General features: G+C 45.8%; 1 protein-coding gene across 2 annotated transcripts; it reads right to left on the bottom strand.

Moving 5' to 3' along the window:
- Positions 1-324: 324 nt before the first annotated feature.
- Positions 325-23,616, bottom strand: STAM2 (signal transducing adaptor molecule 2). 2 transcript variants are annotated; one of them, XM_054636039.2, is made up of 14 exons: positions 23,458-23,616; positions 17,923-18,007; positions 14,484-14,559; positions 12,871-12,966; positions 9,299-9,445; positions 8,396-8,465; positions 7,864-8,053; positions 7,103-7,197; positions 6,627-6,706; positions 6,376-6,463; positions 5,926-5,980; positions 4,901-5,054; positions 3,756-3,904; positions 325-3,034 (listed from the first exon to the last, which is right to left on the bottom strand). In XM_054636039.2, exons 1-14 carry the CDS (start codon positions 23,495-23,497, stop codon positions 2,833-2,835), a joined length of 1,527 nt encoding a protein of 508 aa, XP_054492014.1. In that variant the 5' UTR covers positions 23,498-23,616; the 3' UTR covers positions 325-2,832. The 2 variants fall into 2 exon arrangements, with proteins under 2 accessions (XP_054492014.1, XP_054492011.1); XM_054636036.2 differs by having other exon boundaries at positions 6,627-6,709.
- Positions 23,617-24,482: the final 866 nt, after the last annotated feature.

The raw sequence follows: 24,482 nt of genomic DNA on the forward strand, positions 1-24,482 counted from the left end.
GGGATTCACCCTGATTGCCTGGGATGAACAGAATTCTCAGGCACAGTCACAGGACTCAGGACTCCCTCACTCTCTGAGCAGGGAATGCTCCTGGGTGTGTTTGTGAACAAACGTTGCTCATCCCACAGAGAGCTCTCAGTGCAAGCAGGGGCAGTGCCTGGGAGGTCTTAGAAAAGATGCACAGATAAAAATAAGGGAAGAAAATCATCCTTATCTCAGGAAATGATCCCTGAGAGAGGCCACAGCATGGAGGGACAGAGTGCCACAAGCCCAGGGCCATCCCCACCAAACCCTGCAGCACAAAGAACACACAAGAGCACATGGGAGGTTTCAATAATCGGATTTTTACCATTATTTCTGGAGCCAATTGGAGAGACAAAGCGTGGCTGACATCGGGTGACAGAGCACGAGCCCTCAGAGCACTCTGGGGTGACAAATTGAACAGACACAACAGGTCCCCAGCTCACACCAAAGGAAATGGATCTCATAGTGACACTTAACACCCATGAGACAAATACACCACCTGGAAAGTCTCATTAGAAAGGTTCCTATGTTAAGGGTTTATATGAAAAAGCAGGAGTTCTCCACCCTGAATTCCTGATAGAAAACAGCAGGTAGAAACCTAAGGTAGAAATCTGGAGTTAGAGAAATCCTTTGGCAGCATGTTCAGTTACAATCAGGCCTTAAAAATAAATATGATCATGTCTAGAAGTATGAAGAGAAACACCAACCCCCTCTAAATACACTGGTTTAATAATAATTAAATTATTTTACACTATCTACAAGTTGCATATCACAGAGTTAGGAGTAGAAGAGGTGACAGAAGGACAAATCCTGCTTTTATAAAAGTTCAGGCATGTGTGGAGCTGTGTAGAAAATCTCAGACAAATGAGTATATACATTATTTATACTTAACAATTAACATCATCAAATCACATCTGGCTGGCTCAATTGAAGACTTCTCTTGGCCCAAAGCTCAGAATCCAGAAAAAACACCAATTTCAATTTCCTAACAAACATGGAGAATTGATAGCAACAAGAGCAAGGTTTAGTTCTACCCCAAACCAACTTGGAACAAAGTAAACTCTGACAAATAAAAGCTCCAAACAATGAGAATTTGGAACAGCAGCATTGAAATAAATTCATTTCCTCAAAAGACACAAGGAACAAGTTATCAAAACACTTCAGTATTGCCACGTGTGTTATTTGTACTGAGCCACTTCCAGGGGAAGGATCAAGACAAATTAAAGTCACGTCCAAAGGAAAGACAAAATCCTCCTTCCAATTGCACACATTTAAATAAAAAGTGATTTAAAGAGCACTTTTTGCATGGGCACAAGGCTGCAAGTGTAAGGTCAAGATAGCAAATAATGAAATAAAAGGAGGTGCTGAGTGGAGGGTGGGTTTTGTCACTCAGCAGCCTGGGAGTTCCAATCTGGGATGAAGTTTATACATCACAAATGCTTATTTAGACATCTGGGAGCTTCCTGCGTTTAATGGAGTTATTTTTATCAGAAATTTGCTTCCATTATTTCCCCAAACCAAGGATTATCACTCAGCAGAGGTGGTTAAAAGCAGGATAAATGTGACCATGCTCCAGTGAGGAGGTAAATAGGAGGATGAAGTGATTTTTTTGTTCAGCAGTTGAAACAAGAAAAAGAAGGGATTCCCACATTCCCCAAGGATAATCCAGCCCATGTGCTCCCTTGGACAAACCCCACCCTTCAAAAAGTGCATCAGGGAAGAAATTCTTGGATTCCTTTTCTCCCCAGCTGCCACTCGTGGCCAGTTCTGAGGCAATCCCTCCTCCAGGGAAAGGCTCTGGATTTCCTGTGCACAGGAGCCCAATCCCACCCCCAGCACGTGGGATGGCCTCAGATCCCCCTTTCCCAGGGGTGCAGGAGCTCCTCTGGGCTCAGGGCTGGGTGAGACATGGACACAGGGGCAGAGAAAGGAAACCCAAGAGAGGCAGAACCCCCTGGTCCCATCAGGGTGGTTCCTGTTCCACTCAGCTCCCCCTGCAAAGGGAACAGATCCTCAGAGGCTTCAGCAGCTTCCAGCATTCTCCAGCCCCTCCTTTCCCACAAGCAATTCCAATGCTCCTTCACTTCTACATCCATCCAGAAAGGAAACCTGAAGAGAGATGCTGTGAGTTCCTAGCTCAACACCTTGGATCCACCTGCAGCATCCCCTGCCTGCTCTTCCCAAGGAGCCTCGTGCTGGCAGCGCCACCTCTGCCAAGACACCAGGGAATTGGAGGAAAACGTGTTTTCCTCAAGAAAAACCACAGTAATTCTCTGTGTTTTCCAAAATACACAGGCAGCACTGTCAAGCCCCTCTTTTCCTCCTCTTTCCACAGGGATGTGGTCCTGAGGGGCAGAGTTTCCTCTTCCAGCTGGAGGCAGGGACCCCTTGGATTGTGCGGCGCGTCCTTCAGGAAGGGGACTCCCTAAAGCCACTGGGACAGAAGGATTACAGAAGACACCAGAGGAGGCAAAGCAACAGCATCTCAGCATCCTCAAGCTTCCAGAAACACATTGCAAAGAGAATTATTTTGGGACAATCTTTCAAAGATTCACAAGTGACGTTTCCTGAAAGCGCAGGGAAAGAGAAAAAAAAAAAGGGACTCGGAGGAACGGGGAATTATTTTAAACCATCCCCTAATCTAGTTCAGGATGCAGAAATGCAAATAACCATCAGAGCTGGTGCCTATTTTTACTCTGCACCAGCCTAACGCAGCGAGTTGGGCTCTCTGAGAGGAAGATGGACTTTGATATCCACGGCAGGGACTCCCAAAGACCGCCAAGCCCGGAGCTCCTCCGTCCCGGCTGTTCACAGCAGAGGCTGCTGATGGAAATTTGGCTGCTGCTGGAGCAGGGAATGAGCAGGAAGTGCCACGGGATAAGCTGGTCCTTGGTTGCTCTGGAATGCTGCCACGTCCACGGGCACGCCCATCTGGTGCTGGGGGAAGGCGGCGGCGGCGCCGGTGACACTCGGGACACTCGGGAAGGGCTGCGGCAGCGCGGGCTCGGGGCTGCGGGGACACAACACCAGCCACGCTCACAGGGACAGCACCACAGCACCCAGGGCACTCCCAAAACAAGCTGGGAGCCTCCTAAACATGCACATTTGACCAAAAGGGTCATTTTGGAAGCAATTTCGTGTTTTGCCGGCTGCAAAAATACGGTTTTTTTACATGCACACTCTCAACTTCAATCAGCTCTGGCCTTGCACTTTCCCTCCTGTTACTCCTCCATTTTAACAAACAGAGTTTCCCAGGAATTCCATACTTTTCATGCCTCTAACATGGCAGCTTTTATAGTTCTTGCACTAAGAAACATTTTCACCCTCAAAATTCTTTCAGCAGCTCAGTAATTCTAATACATAACTTTTAGTCTTGCTCTTCAACTTACTTACTCTTGCTCTTCAACTTACTCTTGCTTTTCAACTTACTTACTCTTGCTCTTCAACTTACTTACTCTTGAACTTACTCCTACTGTTTAATCTTCAATCTTTGGTGCTGGGTGCTTAAAGCCAAGGTCAGAGGTTCCTTCTCAACCTTTCTCTCTTCAAACCTTCCTGGGAAACCTCCTTGTGCAGGATCAGTTTTACCCAGAATAATGCTCTCATTGCTCCCTGGTTGACTAAAATTGGTATTTTCCTCTCAAAAATGATGTGTCACTAAATGTAAACGCCACGAGAATGTGCAAAGTGGCAAAATTCCCCCCAGAAAGAAGGATTTGCTGGATCCATACCTTAAATAAGCAGCTGGAGGTGGCTGAGTGGCTGCAGAGTTGATGCTCTGAGGCAGAGACCTCACCTGCTCCGGGGCCAGGCTGTACCCTGGGGACATGGACACCCCCTGGATCATGTAATTCCCACTGGGAGGCTGCACAGGATACGACTGCAAAGCAAATCAAGGCCAGCAGATTTGGTGCTCAGCACGCTTTGGATTGAATCCACCAGAATATTCTACAGCTGGAAGCAAAACCTGCACTTGCTGCCAGTTCTGGTTTAAATAATGCAAGATTCCCTCCAAATTCAGGTGGCACGGGGCTGGAGTTGCTGGTGGGGGTTGGATTTGGGATAAATAGGTTTGTCCCAAATAAAGCCCAGCATTATCCTGCATTTCTAGGCACCGGTCTTGGGAGGAAACAGCAAACTCCAGTTGCCTTTTGGCTTAAATTACTTTGTAACCTCCAAATATAATGAATTTTCCATCGTTACTGGAGTTAAGGACACGGAATTACTTTTAACTGACATATTTTCAGATCTAGCAGTTGCCATGGCAACTATTCTTTTCCCACTGAACAATTAACATGAAAGTAAAATTCATTTCAAGTAAAAACCCTCATTCTGTGCTTTTTGAAAATCTCTCCTTCCCCTCCACATTTATTCCTTAAGCCATCATTAGGGACAGTGTAAAACAGTTTGGAGCACAAATAGCACATGTTTAGAACTGATACAAAATGTTCATTTTTCTAAGGGCAAAAGGAGCTAAAAGCAGAGTGTTTCTAAATTTAGCAAAAAATACACTTGGGATTAATACACTGATATTCCAGTTCCCTCCCATCCCCACCATTAGATAAGAAGGGAACATTTTACTTGGAGATTGACATGACTCACAGCAAGAATACCCAGCAGGCTGCTGCAACACCCAATCCCAACTGCAAGAAATGAATTATGGAAGGGATCTGCTGGAATTCTCAACAGTGGCCAAGCAAAACCTTCTGTTCTAGTGCATAAATCCCCATCTCCTGCAAAGGTAATGTCAGATTGCTCGTGGGCTCCCTTTGGGTTTTGCTGTGATTTTTTTAAACCAGGGATAAGCAGCAGGGAATTGCCAGATCCCAGGGAATTTCCAGATCCCATGGAATTTCCAGACCCCAGGGATACTGACCTGCACAGAGACTCCAGAGGAGGTGGGTGGGAATTGTGCAGGGTGCTGGAGTTTGGAGTAGGCTGAGTACATGGGGCTCTCGTTCATCAGTTTGTTGTAGAGCTCCAGAGCTTCCAGAACCTTCACGTTCAGCTCGGATAACTCGGAATGTTTCCTGTTCCAAAGCAAATGGAGAGGGCACTGAGCTGCTGGGGCATCTTACATGGGGAGGAAAGGCCAGTGCTGCATGAAATATGCAAGAAAAATAAGCCCCTGAAAGGTAAAAGGTCATTTTCTAACCTATTAATATTGAAAAATTGCTGTTGTGTGACTGGAAGGAAAATCCAAGAGCTGTACAACCATTTCTGGCACCAAACCAGCAATTCCCAGGTGGAATTCCCTGCTCTTTCCACCCTCAAATTTCCTCAGGAGTCACAGAATCATGGAATGGTTTGGGTTGGAAGAGACCTTACAAGGTTTCATTCCACCCTTCTGCCATGGGCACCTCTCACTATCCCAGGCTGCTCCAGCCTGGCCTGGGACACTTCCAGGGCAGCCCCAGCTGCTCTGGGAATCCCAGCCCAGGCAGGAATTCCCAATTCCCAATGTCCCACCCATCCCTGCCCTCTGGCACTGGGAGCCATTCCCTGTGTGCTGTCCCTCCATCCCTTGTCCCCAGTCCCTCTCCATTTTCCTGATCAGCCCCTTCAGGTACTGGGCAGCCAAAGCTGAGGAGGAAGAGGTGAGGAAAACCTGGAATAATCCCCACCTGAATCACAGACTGAAAATTCCAACCTCTGGACAGCCTGGAGAAGGCTACAGTCACAAAATGCCAAAGTAAAAAGCATCCGTGACCTGTGCAGGGAATTTTGGGAGAGCAGCAATCAAATCTCAGTGCACACACTCAGAACTGGATATTTCAGCATTCCAAAATAAAGTTGGTGAGTTTTTCTTGCGAGGTTTTCTAGCTCAGGAGATGAAAGTACCAAAGAAATCTCATTAAACCTGCCCAATGTGAAGGAGATGAGTGAATAAATTGTGCTCACCTATCTATCTCTTCTAGTTTTTCATCTATCATTGGACCCATCTGTTGGCAGATATCTGTGAAGACAAAGTGGTGAGGCAGTTGGTGTCTTGCACAATTAAATGTTTAAATGCAGCCAGAAATATTTTATCCAACTACAGTAAAATTAATTTCTTATTTATTTCAGGGTTGGGACTGGTAGATGGATCTTGCAAAGCTCAGGCATTTTACAGAGCTGGGAGTTATGCAAATGACTCTGCTAAACGTGGAGCTGGCTTGGAACTATTAAAAAAAATTCAAATTATCCCCAGAGCCCCACACTCCCACGGTGAAATAAGTGTTCTCCAGCACTGTTAGTACAGAGCACAGCTCCCCTAAGCTTAAAATAAACACAAAGAACTCCCAGCTCAATCCACAAAAGGTAATTGTGAGAAGAAGCCATAAAAAAGAGCTCATTTAGTGCTGCAAGTACCTTCTGAGTTGAGAAGATCTGGAGAATCCAGCTTTAAATCTGTGGGATCTATGCTCTGAAGTACCTGCAGTGTTTTATCCATCTTCTCCTGAAAGGGGAAGCCAAGATGAAGAACTCTGATTTCCCAGCCATGCCAAGATTGGTTTAATATCCAAATAAAAGTTCTTTATAGACAAAGAATCACCTGCCAACATTCAGCACCGAAAGAATGCAAAAGCCCAGCAATATTTTATTTTCAAGTGGCTTCATACCTCATCAATATAAACTGGCTCAGGTTCTGCTTTCTTAATTTCTTCTGCAGTGTCCTCAGGAACAGAGATTTTATCCACAGCTGCTGGAAGAACAGAGATGAGTTTCTTTTCTCTCTGTTGCTGCGATAACTTCAAACAAACATTTGCTCCTTGTTATTTTTCTGTGTGAAAAGACACTGTGACATTTGAAATGGCAATTTGTTGGATTTGTAAATATGTTGCTGACAAGGAATTATGGTGAATCGAACCAAATTTCTGTCACAGAAAACGGTAATGACTTAAAAGAGAAACAGAGACAGAAATTAAGGGGAGTCGTGGAGTGATCTGTGCTTGATTGTTTGAAACAAGGGCAGGATGTCTCTCAATCCTTTCCTGGGGCTGATAGAGGAGATTATTTTGCTGCTGGGCTAATTGGGATTGCAGCACAAAGCTGCCTTTGTGCAAGGACCCAGCCATCCTTTCAGCAGGGAACTCACCTGCCTCGGGCTCCACGGACAAGTCAGAGGTGACGAAATTGGATGGGAACAGCCCCACTCCTCTGTGGTTCTCCCCCTTCCACCAGTTGGCATCACTGGGGAGACAAAGAAGGGTTACACAACTCAGGGGGCAGCACAGCCAGGGATATAGTTGGGGGTTTGACTGAAAATCTGAGGTACAGAGACATATTTGGTGGTTTTTGTACCAAAACCCTGTGATATCTAAAAGAGAACTTGCAGGGATTAGCACAAAGCCAAACAGGAGCTGGGGCACAGGGGAGGGAAGGGAGGAAGAGGAGTCAGGGGATCACTGAAAAGTGAACACAATCCATCAAATCTTTATATTGATTACTTGCCAGCCCTTTAAAGCTGTATATATCCCTAGAGGTGTTAACAACAATCATTATTTTAGCTATTTTTAATCAGTTTTATTCTTGGCAAATCTGATTCTTGCTAGCCAGAGGTTTAACAGCTGCTGGAAGCAGATGGAATGTGATGCCAGTGCATTTTCTTATGCCAGACAACCAACTAAGATTTATCTTCCAAACTACAAATACTCGAGGTTCTCCCTGCACTAAAAAAGATTTGAGGTCAGAAACTAGGAATTTGGAGAGATAAAAGGAAGAGAAAGGGATGTGAGGGAGGGCAGAGTGACAATGACACTTCTGTGGGGGGGAGAAAAAGCATCAGAGGAAAAATGTGCTACCCTGAGAGAAACAAGAGTGGTGGAACAAAGTCAGCTCCACCTGAGTGTATTGTACCTGTCATCCAAAACAAAAATAATTTCTCCACTTTTAAAGGTGAGCTCATTGTCCTCGACAGCTTCAAAGTCATACAGAGCTCGCACCTTCCTCAGGCTCTGGGGGTTTTGTGGCATTTCTGCAGGTGGGTACAAGGACTTGGTCTCCATTTGCTGCTGCTGCTTCTGCTCTTGCAAAGACAATTCAATAGCTGCAGGTGGGGCAGAGAGGAAGAGAACAGGTTTGAGGGGTTTATGCCTGGAGACAAAGCAGTTGGATTTCTTGATTTAATCAAAACAGGATTTCTGGCTTTATTTAAACAAGGCCTGCATCTGCTTCTGTAGTGTTGAAGTTAACATTTAAAATGCTGTGTGATGGAGAGGAATGTGTCTTACCCCACATCCCCATGGATGAGGGCAACACCTGGAATGCCACAATTCCCAACCTGCTGTGGCATTGATTTCAGTGAAATCAGGAAAGAGCCCAAATTCCCATTTCCCTGCTTTTTAACCAAACTCCTGGGGTCCAAGCCAAGGCTGAGACAGCAACTCACCTTTAGCTATATCCTCATCTTCTTTGGATTTACTGGATGAGGAGCCATTCTTAGCAGCACTGGTGGAAGCCTGCAGAGGTGGGAACAACAGAGGGACAAATGACAATGACATCTCCACAATTTGGTATTTTTAAAAATTAGCAGCGAGTTGTTCCTGACCAGGTGGATTATGGAATCCAGGTGATCTCCAAGAAATAAAAAACACCACCCTTCAGGCTTGTTTCTGTTTTCAGCAGGGAAAAAAGTAAAAGAAATACTGAGATTTAATTGAAATAACTGATTTTATTGACATAATTATTTCAGTCATATTTCTTACAGTGAGACTACTCATTTAAATGACTCTTTCCAGTTTTATACTCCCTTCAAGAGAGAAGATGCTCCAGTTGGGAGCTGCTGACTTAAATCCTACAACTCTCCCCAGCAGCACAGTGAAATCATTCCTGGAGTTTTCATTCCCACCAGGAACTGGAATTGGGTGCCAGTGCTCAACTCTTCCATGTTCCTGCCATATGTTTTACACATAGATCAGATTTAGAAGTGAAAACATCTTTGTGGAGGGAGGAGGGATTGTAAAAGTTAAAAAACTCACAGTGTTTGTAAAAGTTAAAAACCCTCTGTGTTTCATAGAGAGGGAAGTAAACTTTGTGTAAGGATATGGTAATAAAAATTGTCATTTTGATTTTCAGGACTGAATAATGTGGAAATATTTAGAAGTATCAGTAACAGAAGTCAGGAAAAAACCACCTGGCATCATATCTGCTGTTAGATTGGGCACAACAAACCAGCAGAAGTGAAAAATAAACCACTCCAAACCCAGGACAACTGCTGGGACAAAGAGGAAAAGGGGATTTGGGGCAGGGCACCAGGGCCTGGCACCCATCCCTGTCCCACAGCAGCTCTCACCTGGGATCCTGCTGCAGGGAAGGTGACCCCTTCTTCCTTCAGGGATTTGATGGTTGCAGATATTAAACTGCATTGTGGGTCTTTCTGGAATTCCTCTGACCACTCCACCATGAGGGTTTTTAGCTTTTCACTCACTTTTGGGTGAGCCTGGAAGAACAAAATTGGACAAAAAGGGATGTTTGAGCCTCAAAATGAACAGGAGGAGCCGTTACCAAAATGGTTACCAAAGCCATTTCACTATAAATATGCTTAATTATTAATAATTGTGTAGATTGAGAAGATTTGGGGAGCAGAGTGTAGAATTCCTGACCTTTTGTACCCTGATCTGATATTCCAGAGAACATGCTGAGCTCCTGGAGTACTAATTCTAGAGAAATTCAGGCTGCCTACCACACTTTTCCCAAATTTCTGCCTCTCTGTGTTACTCACCCTCCATTTAACCTCAATTTTCTCTCCATTCCTTCTCAAGTGTGTTGTTTTCCACTTCCCAAGTGGAAAACAACACACTTGAGAAGGATCTAAGTCTGATATAAGCTACTGAGAAGGATCTAAGTCTGATATAAGCTACTGTCTTTCCCTTCAAGAAATCCTCCAAGAAATCTTTCCCTACAAGAACTCCTCCAAGAAATCTTTCCCTACAAGAACTCCTCCAAGAAATCCTTCCCTCCAAGAAATCCTCCAAGAAATCTTTCCCTACAAGAACTCCTCCAAGAAATCTTTCCCTACAAGAAATCCTCCAAGAAATCCTTCCCTCCAAGAAATCCTCCAAGAAATCTTTCCCTACAAGAACTCCTCCAAGAAATCCTTCCCTACAAGAACTCCTCCAAGAAATATTTCCCTACAAGAACTCCTCCAAGAAATCCTTCCCTCCAAGAAATCCTTCCCTCCAAGAAATCCTTCCCTCCAAGAAATCCTCCAAGAAATATTTCCCTACAAGAAATCCTCCAAGAAATATTTCCCTACAAGAAATCTTTCCCTACAAGAAATCCTCCAAGAAATCCTTCCCTACAAGAAATCCTCCAAGAAATCTTTCCCTAGAAGAAATCTTCCAAGAATTCCTCCAAGAAATCTTTCCCTCCAAGAAATCCTACAATAAATCCTTCCTTCCAAGAAATCCTCCAAGAAATCTTTCCCTCCAAGAAATCCTACAATAAATCCTTCCTTCCAAGAAATCCTCCAAGAAATCTTTCCCTCCAAGAATTCCTCCAAGAAAACCTTCCCTACAAGAAATCCTCCAAGAAATCTTTCCCTCCAAGAACTCCTCCAAGAAATCTTTCCCTCCAATCCCCCTTTTGTGGCCTCTGCAGTTTCTCCTCAGATGCCAGGACAGCTTTGTGGCAGCTGAGAGAACATCACAAACCCCTGATCTTTGTCTCCTTGAACCAGCTTCTCCTACAAAAATGGAGTATCCATGGGGACAATCTTTAGGGACAGTTTTTATTCCCAAAGTGGAGCTGAGCTGCTGGTAAAAGATGATTTGCTTGGAGTGGGGGCAAACCAAGATCCATTCATGCTCTGCCAGGAATTCCTGTGGCTCCCCCAGATCCTGGCACTGGGACAAGGCTCCCAGCCCAAGGAATCAGATCCCACCCAGGGCTGTGAGCCCAGCATGGGCTGAGGGAGGGAGGGCACTGCCAGCTTTGGCCTCCAAACTGCATTTCTGAACCAGGAACTTTGCTGGGCTCAGGAGCACCACAAAGACATTTGTCACGTTTGGCTGAACCCATTTTCTCATGGAAAAGAGGGAAAAAGCCCAATTTTATTCATTATTCCTCCAAGGGGGCCAGGGCTGGGGGTAAGGGCTCACTGTTTCCCAAGAACACAGAAATTGTGGTCCAGAACCCATCCCTGGGTGGATCCCAGGATCCCAGCATCCCTGCCCATCCCTGGGTGGGATCCCAGGGTCCCTGCCCATCCCTGGGTGGATCCCAGCACTCCTGCCCATCCCTGGGTGGGATCCCAGCACTCCAGGATCCCTGCCCACCCCTGGGTGGATCCCAGGATCCCTGCCCATCCCTGGGTGGATCCCTGCCCATCCCTGGGTGGATCCCAGGATCCCTACCCACCCCTGGGTGGATCCCAGCACTCCTGCCCATCCCTGGGTGGATCCCAGCACTCCTGCCCATCCCTGGGTGGGATCCCAGGGTTCCTGCCCATCCCTGGGTGGATCCCAGCACTCCAGCATCCCTGCCCATCCCTGGGTGGATCCCTGGATCCCTGCCCATCCCTGGGTGGGATCCCAGCACTCCAGGGTCCCTGCCCATCCCTGACTGGGATCCCAGGATCCCTGCCCATCCCTGGGTGGATCCCTGCCCATCCCTGGGTGGATCCCTGGATCCCTGCCCATCCCTGGGTGGATCCCTGGATCCCTGCCCATCCCTGGGTGGATCCCAGGATTCCAGCACTCCTGCCCATCCCTGGGTGGATCCCAGGGTCCCTGCCCATCCCTGGGTGGATCCCAGGGTCCCTGCCCATCCCTGGGTGGATCCCAGGGTCCCTGCCCATCCCTGGGTGGATCCCAGGGTCCCTGCCCATCCCTGGGTGGATCCCAGCATCCCTGCCCATCCCAGGATCCCTGCCCATCCCTGGGTGGATCCCAGGATCCCTGCCCATCCCTGGGTGGATCCCTGCCCATCCCTGGGTGGATCCCAGGATCCCTGCCCATCCCTGGGTGGATCCCAGGATCCCTGCCCATCCCTGGGTGGATCCCTGCCCATCCCTGGGTGGATCCCTGCCCATCCCTGGGTGGATCCCAGGGTCCCTGCCCATCCCTGGGTGGATCCCAGGATCCCTGCCCATCCCTGGGATCCACCCAGGGTCCCTGCCCATCCCTGGGTGCTGCAGGTCAGTGGAGCCCCAGGATGGAGCCTGGCTAATGGGAACACAGGCAGCACTTGCAGACCTATTTTTCCACAAAAGCCAGAAACACGAGAGCTGTGAACTCATTTTGCTTCCCAGCAATTTTATTACTTTCCTTAATTGCTTTGCTCAGCCTCTGATGATTGCAGGGGTCTGAAAACTCCTTTTTAACCCATTAACCAGTTTTGTCTGCAACTGGAGCAGTAATTAGGGAAAAGCTGCTCCTGCTTACTCAATTCCTCACAGCCACACTTAGAGCCCAGCAGCTGCCTGAGCCCAACCATTTCAGTCTCCTTTTCTTGGTTATTTTCTCATTCAACATTCCCAGATTCTCTAAAAATTAAAAATATTGTCTGTAATTTCATCCTTTCCCTTGTACAAATGTCACTGCACTTCCTCATCATTTTCCCTTTCACTTCAGCCCAGGAATTCCCTTCAAGCTCAATAAAAACTCTCCTCAAGAAAAGCTGCACTCATCACCATCAAATTAATGGAGCTCAGGAACACAGATTTTAATTAAAAGTGCTCATATAATTTTTTATAAAAGTGTGAAGGATTATCAGCTGTCAGCTCTTTAACAGATTATTTTTTCAGAGTAAAAATGACACAAATTTCAGTGAAAACATAGAAAATGTGCATTAACCACAACATAAATTTGGAGAAGTTACCAAAATCATCTTTCCCCCAGGACTGCAGGTTCTAAACCAATTTACCTTGTTTATTATAGCTCGAGCTTCAGTGGCAAAATCCCTGGAACACACTTCCAAGTGGAATATCTTGCCACAGTTGGACACACAGGCTCCTAAAAGCTGCCAGAAGAAAGACAATTGGGAAAATGCAGGGCAAAAAAAAAGTACAAATAATCCAAAATAGAAAAAGTGCAAATAAAGAGTGCAAATAATCCAAAAGAGGAAGAAGGAAAGAAGCAAATTGAAAAAAAAGAGTGCAAATAATTCAAAATAAAGGGGGAAAAGTGAAAATAAAAATGAGTGCAAATAATCCAAAATAAAGGGGGAAAAGTGAAAATAAAAATGAGTGCAAATAATCCAGAATAAAGGGGGAAAAGTGCAAATAACAAAGAGTGCAAATAATAATAATAAAGAAAAAAAAAGTGTAAATAAGAGTGTAAATAATCCAAAATAAAGAAAAGTGCAAACTAAAAAGAGAGCAAATAATCCAAACTAAAGGAAAAAAGGTGTGAATTAAAAAGAGTGCAAATAATCCAAAATTTTAAAAAGTGAAAATAAAAAAGAGTGCAAATAATCCAAAATAAAGGAAAAAAGTGAAAAATAAAGAGTGCAAATAAACCAAAACAAAGGAAATAAAACTGCAACTAAAAAAAAGTGCAAATAATCCACAGTAAGAAAAAAAGGGCAAATAAAAAATACTACAAATAATCCAAAATTAGAAAAGTGCAAAAAAATAAGAGTGCAAATAATCAAAAATAAAGAAAAAAAAGTGTAAATTTAAAAAATGAGTTGAAATGATGAAAAATTTTTAAAAGTTAAAATAAAAAAGAGTGCAAATAATCCAAAATAAGGGAATAAAAGTGCAAATTTTAAAAAAGAGTGGAAATAATCCAAAATAAGAAAGAAAAGTGCAAATTTAAAAAAGACTGCAAATAATCCAAAATCAGGAAAAAAATGAAAAATAAAGAGTGCAAATAAACCAAAAAAAGGAAATAAAACTGCAATTAAAAAAAGTGCAAATAATCCAAAATAAGGGAAAAAGTGTAAATTAAAAAAAAGACTGCAAATATTCCAAAATAAGAAAAAAAAAGGTGCAAATTTAAAAAAGAGTGCAAATAATCCAAAATCAGGGGAAAAGTGAAAAATAAAGAGTGCAAGTAAACCAAAAAAAGGAAATAAAACTGCAATTAAAAAAAAGTGCAAATAATCCAAAATAAGGGAAAAAAGTGTAAATTAAAAAAAAGACTGCAAATATTCCAAAATAAGAAAAAAAAAGGTGCAAATTTAAAAAAGAGTGCAAATAATCCAAAATAAGGGAAAAAGTGTAAATTTAAAAAAAGAGTGCAAATAATCCAAAATAAGAAAGAAAAGGTGCAAATTTAAAAAAGAGTGCAAATAATCCAAAATAAGGGAAAAAGTGTAAATTTAAAAAAAGAGTGCAAATAATCCAAAATAAGAAAGAAAAATGCAAATGAGCAAAGAGTGCAAATAATCCACAATCCAAAAAATCCAAAATAAAAGGTAAATCCAGCAGGGACACTGATTTACTGAGGTTAATCAAGGCATGAATGAATTGATCAGTAAATGTTTAATTGCTGCATTATTGAGGTTTTTGGGGAATTTGGGAATTTACTCACTGTGAGAGCCTGCAAAGCCACGTGGGGAACTTTGTGATTCATCCTCTTCATGATGGCTTTAAGGCAATCCTTGGCTCTGCAAAGGAGCAGGAAATTCAGGAGAAATGAGAATGGCAGGAGCTGTGCAAGGAATGGGCCCAAACCTGCACCAGAACTGAGCAAAATGGCACCAAAGCTGAGCTTATTGAGGGAAAATGGCACCAAACCTGAGCCTACTGAGGAAAAATGGCACCAAAACTGAGCCTACTGAGGGAAAATGGCACCAAAGCTGAGGTTATTGAGTGAAAATGGCACGAAAACTGAGCTTACTGAGTGAAAATGGCACCAAAACTGAGCCTATTGAGCAAAAATGGCACCAAAGCTGAGCCTACTGAAGGAAAATGGCACCAAAACTGAGCTTATTGAGTGAAAATGGCACCAAAACTGAGGTTATTGAGGGAAAATGGCACCAAACCTGAGCTTATTGAGGGAAAATGGCACCAAAACTGAGGTTACTGAGTGAAAATGGCACCAAAGCTGAGCTTATTGAGGGAAAATGGCACCAAAACTGAGCTTACTGAGGGAAAATGGCACCAAAGCTGAGCTTACTGAGGGAAAATGGCACCAAAGCTGAGCCTACTGAGGGAAAATGGCACCAAAACTGAGGTTACTGAGTGAAAATGGCACCAAAGCTGAGCTTACTGAGGGAAAATGGCACCAAAGCTGAGCTTATTGAGGGAAAATGGCACCAAAACTGAGCTTACTGAGTGAAAATGGCACCAAAACTGAGCCTACTGAGGGAAAATGGCACCAAAGCTGAGCTTATTGAGTGAAAATGGCACCAAAACTGAGCTTATTGAGGGAAATCGCACCAAAACTAAGCTTATTGAGGGAAAATGGCACCACAACTGAGGTTATTGAGTGAAAATGGCACCAAAGCTGAGCCTACTGAGGGAAAATGGCACCAAAACTGAGCTTATTGAGGGAAAATGGCACCAAAGCTGAGCTTATTGAGGGAAAATGGCACCAAAGCTGAGCTTATTGAGGGAAAATGGCACCAAAGCTGAGCCTACTGAGTGAAAATGGCACCAAAGCTGAGCTTATTGAGTGAAAATGGCACCAAAGCTGAGCCTATTGGAAGAAAACGCCTCCAAACCTGAAACTACTGAGTGAAAATGGCACCAAATCTGAGCCTCATTAACCAAAATGTCACCAGACCTGAGCTTGTTGAACGAAAAGGTCACCAAAGCTGAGCTTACTGAACAAAAATGTCACCAAACCTGAATTTAATGAGCAAAAATGTCACCACATCTGAACTTATTGAGCAAAAATGTCACCAAATCCGAGCTTACTGAACAAAATGTCACCAAACCTGAGCCCGATGAACCAAAAATGTCACCAAATCTGAAACTACTGAACAAAAATGTCACCAGACCTGAGCTTGTTGAACAAAAATGTCACCAAACCTGAACCCGATGAACCAAAATGTCACCAAATCTCAAACTACTGAACAAAAACATCACCAAAGCTGAAGCTGCTGAACAAAAGTGTCACCAAAGCTGAGCCTAATGAATGAAAATGTCCCCAAAGTGACCCTTTCAGGGCTGGGCAGAGATTTCCCCACTGACCAGTCTGTCTGTCCTCAGCTGGGCATTGGATTGGCAGAAATTCCCTTTGCCCCCTGGCATTCCACATCCATTCCCAAAAATCCTGCTGCCAGGCCAGGAAGGGAAGCAATTGCATGGCTTGGGCCAGACCATGAAGGAAATGTCCCCAGAAAATGAGAGGATTCAATCAATGGGTATTTTATTTTATATTATTTATATAATCTATTTATTTAAATATTAAAATAAATATTTATATTATTTATATATTTATTTATTTAAATATTTAAATAAATTAATCTATTTATTTAAATAGTTAAATAAATATTTGTATTATTTATATAATATATTTATTTAAATATTTAAATAAATATTTGTATTATTTATATATTTATTTAAATATTTAAATTATTTATATTATTTATTTGAACTCCCAGCTCTTGGATCCCCTTGCCCTCAGGCTGAGGACACAAAGGTTTCCATCATTTGTTTCAGCACAACCTGAGGTGAGTGCAGAATAATAAAGAGCTTTTTAAATGCTTCTGCTGAGGGCTTTCCACACTTGAAATGAGCATTAATGGCTGGCAGGAGCTCAGGCACATCAAAGGCTTCATTAACACTGATATTTGGAACATTTAAAAACATGAAACCCTAAAAAAATAAAATAAAAAAAAAGCTGATGCAGCATTTAAAAAATAGTATCACTGCCAGATACTTGGGCTGCTGTTTTAGAAAAGTACAGGAAAGCCTCTGTGCCAGAAAAATACACTTTTAGTCCTAATATTTTCATTTTATTTCATGTACACACCATCCAACAAAGTCAACTCAGTTCTTTTAAGTTGTATTTTTATTTAGGGTAGGCAAAAATCTTCATTATTCTCAAGGGCAGAAAGGAAGAAAAGGACACAAAATTGAATTAAAAATATGCCAGCAGCAGTGGCATTTCAAATTCAGAATTTGGGATTTTATTTTCTATATAAATATATATATTTCCATTTGATTATGCCTTTTATATATTTCTATTTCTCCATATGTATTTTTTTTTAAATCACAGAATTTTTTACAACATCTCTTCCTCCAAAACCAGATTTAAAACAGCTCCCTCTACAAAAGTCTCGTGGCAATAAAAAATTTGATTTGTAATGAAGAACTCAAAAGAGTTTTTTTTTCTTCAGGGCTAAAGATTCCCAGACTGAACAGATTTGCTGATATTCCTTGTGGCAGGTAATCAATTCAAACCAAACCAACCAAAAAAAACCCCAATTTTAATGTTAGACGGAACTGCTAAAAATTCTGAATGACTTAAAAATTCTGATTAATTGAGGATTAATTCCAGAGTTAATCTTAAAAATTGAAGATTAATTCCAAATTTAAAAGATGCCATCACTCAAAAATTCATCAAATACTGTTGGCCATTTTTCAGAATCACTGAAATTCCATTTATGTTCCACTCAGGCTGAACTGATTCCAAGTGATTTGTGCTCTGATCCCTGTTTTTTCCATTTTCTCTCCCCTTTTCCCTAACAACCAGACACAGCCAAAGATCACAAGAAGCCCCAGCTCCTTGCCAGGTGTTTTCCTGCACAGAAATTGTTTCACTCTCTCCTCCTGGCACAGCCACTTCCCCACACTGGTGCCAGATGATGAAATGTGGGTAACTCAGGTGTGCTGTGCCAAAGTGCAGGAAAAAGCTGCAACGTGCTCAGTGCACACCAAGGGCTCTGCTCCAAATCCTCCTGGAGCTTTTCTTCCCAAGCATTTCCAAGGCAGCTCCAGGTACTTGGAGCTGTGCTCTCTGTGCCATTTTCCTCCTCCCAGCAGCACAGAATTCCCAGGAATGCTGAGGCCCAGCTTACCCATTGGGAGTGCTCCCAACCTTGTCACAAATATCCATGATCAGCCCCCAGTCCTCACTGGTGTTGTATTCATTTGTGGCTTTTTCTGGAAAGAAAAAGAAGATTTATGAAGTGATTTCTTTATTGAGTTTAGATTTTATCAACGCAATGCATCCCAAATTAATATTTCATGGATTCCTGGGATGATTTGGGTTGGAAGGAACCTTAAAGCTCATCTTGGCCCACTCACTCTACAGATTAATTAATAAGGCTTAATGGTATTTATTTGTGCTTTTAAGTTTTTATTAGCCAGCTTATTTAAATCCCATGTAAATACTGCAGTTCAAGTAATAAACAGCAAATTCAACATTTGATTGCATTTGCTGCTTCAAGATTAAGTTTTAACCAACTAAGCTCAATTTTATTTTAGTTTTGCTCAGCAGAAAGATTTCCACAAAGGGAACACAACCACAGCACCACCAATGTCCCAAATCCCTTTTGTTACAGATGTAAAAAAAAATGGAAATGTAGACTTTTTGCACACAAACTGGTATAATTTATCCACACAAACTGGTATATTTACTTCAAGGAAGTAAATATTATTTTGAAACCACAAACCTTCAAAACTAACCCCAAAAATGACAGAATTGCTATGTTTTCTTTTAAGTGCATCAATATTTTAGGGCATGAACAACAAATTCATGGATGGTGGGGAAAAATAAATGAGTGCCTGCAATTGTAAATACTTAAAAAGAAAAAAAAAGGAAAATCAAGTGAAATCAGCCTGAGGAAGCTGCAGATTTCCTGGCTGTGCAATCCCTAAGGAGTGAAAAGATTCCCAAGGATATCCTGAAGTACTTAAGTACTTCCCAAGGATCCATTGCAATTTCCCTGAGTGGAAATAATCCCAACTCCTGCACGGCACCAGGAAGGTTTGATCATCACAGCTACACCAGCAAGAGTTCACCTCAGAATTAGGGAATTATTTCGTTTGGAAAAGCCCTCCAGGATCATGGAGTCCCAGCTGTGCCCAATGCCCACCCTGTCCCCAGCCCAGAGCCCTGAGTGCCACCTCCACAATTCCTGGGACACCTGCAGGGATGGGCACTGCAAACCTCCCTGGGCAGCTGCAATCCCTGAGCCCCCTTTGCATGGGGAAATTCCTGCTGTGCCCACCCTGAGCTGCCCTGGGCCAGCCTGAGGCCGTTCCCTCTGCTCCTGTCCCTGTGCCCTGGGATGATCCCAAATCCCCCCTCCTGTTTGGGAATTCCAGACAGTCCTGTCTTGCTGGGAAAGCCTGGCCAAGCTGGGATGTGCTCCCAGATTTGCTGATTTTTAGGATGAGGGTTGCCCACATGAGGGGTTTGCATGGCTGGGAAATCCTCAGGAGCAGAAGTGCAGGAGGACAAGGAGGGCTCTGAGCCCCACATGCTCAGCCCAGGCCCAGGGCACTGCAGAAATGCAGCCAAATATTCTCCCTGCAAACCTGGCATTTACAGCCCAAAACATCTGGGACTTCACCTCTGGCCTGGCTGCTGGGCCAGGGTTGGAAATGGCTTTCCATGAAGGAATTGCCCCAAAATCCACCCTGAGCTGCCCTGGGCCAGCCTGAGGCCGTTCCCTCTGCTCCTGTCCCTGTGCCCTGGGATGATCCCAAACCCCCCTGGCTGTGCCCTCCTGGCAGGAGCTGGGCAGAGCCACAGGGTCCCAAAACAAGCTCAGCCCCCAGCACACCACGCTCAGAGCTGCTCCCTCCCAGCTGCCAGCACATTCCCACAGGAGCCAATTCCCTGTCCTGCACCCACCCTGTGCTGGGAGCAGCTGTGGGATCCCAGCTCTGTCCTTCCCAAACTCTCAGGGATCTGGAAGTTTCCCTCCCTGCCAGCATGACAAACTGAGCAGCAGCTGCTGTTCTCCTTCCCTAAATCCAGGATCAATTCTCAAGGATAACTCCCTCACAGATGCTGAGACAGAGCAGAAGCAGATGTGGGAGGATGCATTTTCCAGGAGTTTTCCAACACAGAGGGAAGGTAACCTTTAAAAACATGGAATGACTTGTCCTCTGCAGCCCCCCAGTTAATGAAGGAACAGGAGACCTGAGCTGGCTTTCATGGAAATAATGAGAAAAGCAAAATGAGCTGCTTGGGGTGCTTTGATAATTCCACGGGCAAGGAATGGCTTTTCCCTGGTTGAGCTCCCTGAGCTGAGCTGCTCTGTGGTTCCAGGGAACACTGCCAGCCCAGAAAGGGGAGAGCACTCACAGGAGCAGCTGGGAAGGGGCTGGGAATTGTTGGCTGCTCCCACTGCCAAAAGGAGAAATGCTTGGAGAGCTCTGCCCCAAAGCACTGCCACAGCTCCTCCAGGAAAGGAAAGGGAAAGGGAGGGAAAGGGAAAAGGGAAAAGGGAAAAGGGAAAAGGGAAAAGGGAAAAGGGAAAAGGGAAAAGGGAAAAGGGAAAAGGGAAAAGGGAAAAGGGAAAAGGGAAAGAAAAGAAAAGAAAAGAAAAGAAAAGAAAAGAAAAGAAAAGAAAAGAAAAGAAAAGAAAAGAAAAGAAAAGAAAAGAAAAGAAAAGAAAAGAAAAGAAAAGAAAAGAAAAGAAAAGAAAAGAAAGGAGCTTTGCACTGAGGGGAAATTTTCAGGATCATCCTTGATCATTCCCACCGCAGGCAGGGAGCAGGGAATGCCCAGGGGCAAGCAGGGATGTCCTCACCCCCTGCAGGGCCTCTCCAAGCTCCAGCAAACACCTCCTGCTCCTGGAGCCCTCCTGGAGAGGAGGGCAGGGAGACAAAGAGCAAAGGGAAGGAGGCTGCTCCAGGGCTGAAGGGTGTGCGAGAGGAAGGACAGAGCTGGGGAACAGAGAGTGCACGTGGAGTCTGAACACATCCAGCCAGGAAATGTCAAAGTCCCAAAGGTTCTGGGGTTCCTGCCCAAGCAGAGCAGCCACGCTCCCCAGAGCTCCAGAGGGTTATCCCGGGATGTGCAGCTGTGTCCAGGCACATTCCAAGGCTCTGCTCAGCTCTGGGGGCTTGGAACCACTGAGCAAACCCAGGTGTGGCAAAAAATAGTAACACTGGGGGAAAATAGTAACATGGGGAAAAATAATAACATGTGGGAAAGCAGAAATAATAATAATAAATACTAGAAAAAGAAAAAAGGAAATAAAACCTAAGGGAAATGGAAGCCCTTGAGGGCTGGGTTGGGTAGGAAGAGGAAATTCCTTTTTCCCCACAGGTGTTCCAAAAAAGAGCAGCTCCGCATGAAGAGGCAGCTGGATCTGCCCCACTGCTGCAGCCAACAAAATTCCAAATTCAGCACCTCCCCAGAGCACCCACATGTGATAATCTGATATCTTCCATGGTCTAATTCACAACAGAATGCTAATTTGTTTAAAGCTTCTAATGACAAAGTTTTCCTGGCAAGGGACTCTAAGATTTAGCCCCAATAATTCAAGTTCCTATTCTGTTGCACATGCTAAATTTTAATAAGTGATAATAAGAAGTTATAACTACTAATGTTAAAAAAACTAAAGTTATAACTTTAATATTTAAATACTAAGTTATAACTTTAATATTAAAATAGTAAAGAAAAAAATACACTGAGTAAAGTTTGAGAAACTGGAAGCAAACAGAGTCGCAGTTTTGAAGTTCTGCAGCCTGGGAGTCCTTGAAGCATTTAAGTTTGTTAAAGAATCCTGCAGAGTTCAAAAAAAAAATCCACTTGAACAAACACATCAGTTTGAGCCACGTGAAATGTGAGTGTGGTCAAACAGCAAACTGCACCAGGGAACTGAAATTAGAAGTAAAATAATAAATAAAATAAGAAACCAGCTCAACTTATACTACAAACAAACCAGAGATTGTGTGGCAACAAGAGCACTCAATCTCTCCCATTTTGGCTGGGACAAAAATCCCAGGAATGCTGAATTCTTCTCTTTCCTAGGATCCCAATAAGAAAGCTGAGCCTGGTGTCTCATTTATTTCTCTGCTTTTCTCAGTGCTGCCATTGAGAACAGGCGTTGGTTGTGTAACAAAGAAGTGACACTGAGCACGAGTTTAAGAAGGCACAAGTCAGGGCAGGAAACAAAACAAAACAACTGAGTCACTGTCTTCACCCCAACTCCAGGCAGGTTTTGTAATCACTGAATCACAGAATATCCTGAGCTGGAAAAGACCCATGAGGATCATCCAGTGCAGCTCCTGGACAGCCACCCCAACACTCCCACCGTGTGCCCTGGGGGGTTCTGGGGAAGCTGCTGGGAAGGAATCCTCAGTAAAAGGAGGAAAAGCAGCAGATGTTCCAGCTGCCACCATTCCCTGGATCCTTGCAAACCCAGCAAGGCCAGGAGGCACAGAGACATCTCAGCCACGCTGGAAAAGCTGGGAAACTTCAGGAGTCAGAGCAAAACAGACACAAACCATTCCTTCATGTAGCTGAGGGGAAGGGAGAGAGGGACCAAGGGATCCTTTCCCTGCCAGAGCCCCCAGCCCGGCCAGGATGGGTCAGGAGCAGCCAGGGAACCCTGAGCTGGGGCCCAGCACAGCCACAGGAGCAATCCCGGGATTATTTTGGGTGGAAAAGCCCTCCCAGCCCATGGAGTCCCAGCTGTGGCAATGCCCACCCTGTCCCCAGCCCAGAGCCCTGAGTGCCACCTCCACAATTCCTGGGACACCTGCAGGGATGGGCACTGCAAACCTCCCTGGGCAGCTGCAATCCCTAAGCCCTCTTTGCATGGGGAAATTCCTGCTGTGCCCACCCTGAGCTGCCCTGGGCCAGCCTGAGGCCGTTCCCTCTGCTCCTGTCCCTGTGCCCTGGGAGCAGAGCCCGACCCCCCCGGCTGTGCCCTCCTGGCAGGGAATTCCAGAGAGGGAAAAGATCCCTGGGGATCCTCCTTGGCTCCAGCCTGAGCCCCTGCCCAGCTCCCTCAGGGATTCTGCAGCCCCTGCCCAGCTCCCTCAGGGATTCTGCAGCCCCTGCCCAGCTCCCTCAGGGATTCTGCAGCCCCTGCCCAGCTCCCTCAGGGATTCTGCAGCCCCTCAGGGTCCCTCTTGTCCCAGAGCTGTCCCCAGCCCTGGAGGTGCCCCAGCACTGCCCTGGGGCTGTGTCACACCGGGGCTGGCACGGCCCAGGGACCCCCGGCCTCCTGCCCACCTGGGCACCCCTGGGCTCGTGTTCAGCGATGGCACCAGCACCTCCCAGGGCCTTTTCCACCTTTCCAGCCACTTCCCAGCCCGGGGCATTCCCAGGAGCAGCACTCGGCCTCGCTGCCTGCCCAGCTCCCAATGGCCGCCGGTGCCTCAGGCCAGCCCTGCTCCCTCAGCACCCGGCCCGGGCCGAGCCGAACCTGCCAAGGGAGCACTCGATCCTCCTCCGGATCATCCACCGAGACACCCAACGGGATCGGGCCCGATCGGGAGAGGGGGAGCGGGGAGGGGAACAGGGAGAGGAAAAGAGAAGGAAAACGACCAGGAGGAAAAGGAAGCGGGAAAAGAGGAGGAAGAGAAGAAGGTAGGGGACGGGAGGCCGCCCTGCTTGCCCTGCACCGGGCCCAGCCGCTCACCCACGTCCTGCTCGAAGGGGTTGGCGGCGAAGAGCGGCATCTCTGCCCGCCGTGCCGCCGCCGCTCGCCCCGCACCGACTGACCCGGCCGGAGCCGCCGCCGCCGCCGCGCCCGCCCCGCCTCGGCTGCCCAGCGAGCCGGGCTGCCCGCCGCGCCCGACCGCCCCGCGCGGCCCGCGCCGCGCCCGCAGCGCCGCGAAGCGCCGGGACGAGCGGCCGGCCGGGGTAACAGCGGAGCCGCCCCGCGGGCCGGGGGGGAACGGGGCGGGCGGCGGCCCCGGGAGCGCGGCGGCGGCGGCAGGCACTGACAGGGACAGCCCCGCGGCGAGGGGGCCTCGCGGGGGCGGAGCTGACGGTGCGCGGCGGGCGCCCGTGACGTCAGGACGGCGCCGTGACGTCATGCGCCGCCATGTCGCGGCGGTGGCTGAGGGGTCGGGGCATCGCTCCGAGCTGCCCCCGCTTATCCTTTTAATTAACCGGAATTAAATTTTAATTAACCGAAATTAAAGCCGTCTGAGGGCGCAAAGTGAGGGGGGAGTGCGGCTGAGGGGATGCTGGGCGGGCGATTCGTCCTGACATCTCAAGAGCAAGAGTTAAAAAACCAAATAAAAATAGTTAAGTGTCGGAAATGCTGAACAATTTTCCCAGAGGGCTGCAGGGAGAAGGGGGTCATGAGGCAGGTCCTGCCTGATTGTTGTCAAACGTAGAACACGTCAAGATTTTCTTCAGGAACGATGTTATTTGATGTTTGTTCTTTGTAAGTTCCAATTAGAATCAACAAGGAGGACGATGGATCCGGTGAGGCAGAGCAGCAGCGAGCTCCCAGGGATGTGTGGATGCCGGGAAAATAAATTCCTCGGTGGAACTGCTGTGTTAAACTCAGGGCTTGCCACCTTTCATGATGTAGGTGAGGCTAACAACGTTCATCAGCCAGGATTTCCCCTGGCAGTGGATGCGGGGAATGCAGGATTCCTGTTCAGGATGGATTTCCCCTGGCAGTGGATGCAGGGAATGCAGGATTCCTGT

Source organism: Agelaius phoeniceus, chromosome 7, assembly GCF_051311805.1.
Source record: "Agelaius phoeniceus isolate bAgePho1 chromosome 7, bAgePho1.hap1, whole genome shotgun sequence".
NCBI classification, from domain to species: domain Eukaryota; kingdom Metazoa; phylum Chordata; class Aves; order Passeriformes; family Icteridae; genus Agelaius; species Agelaius phoeniceus.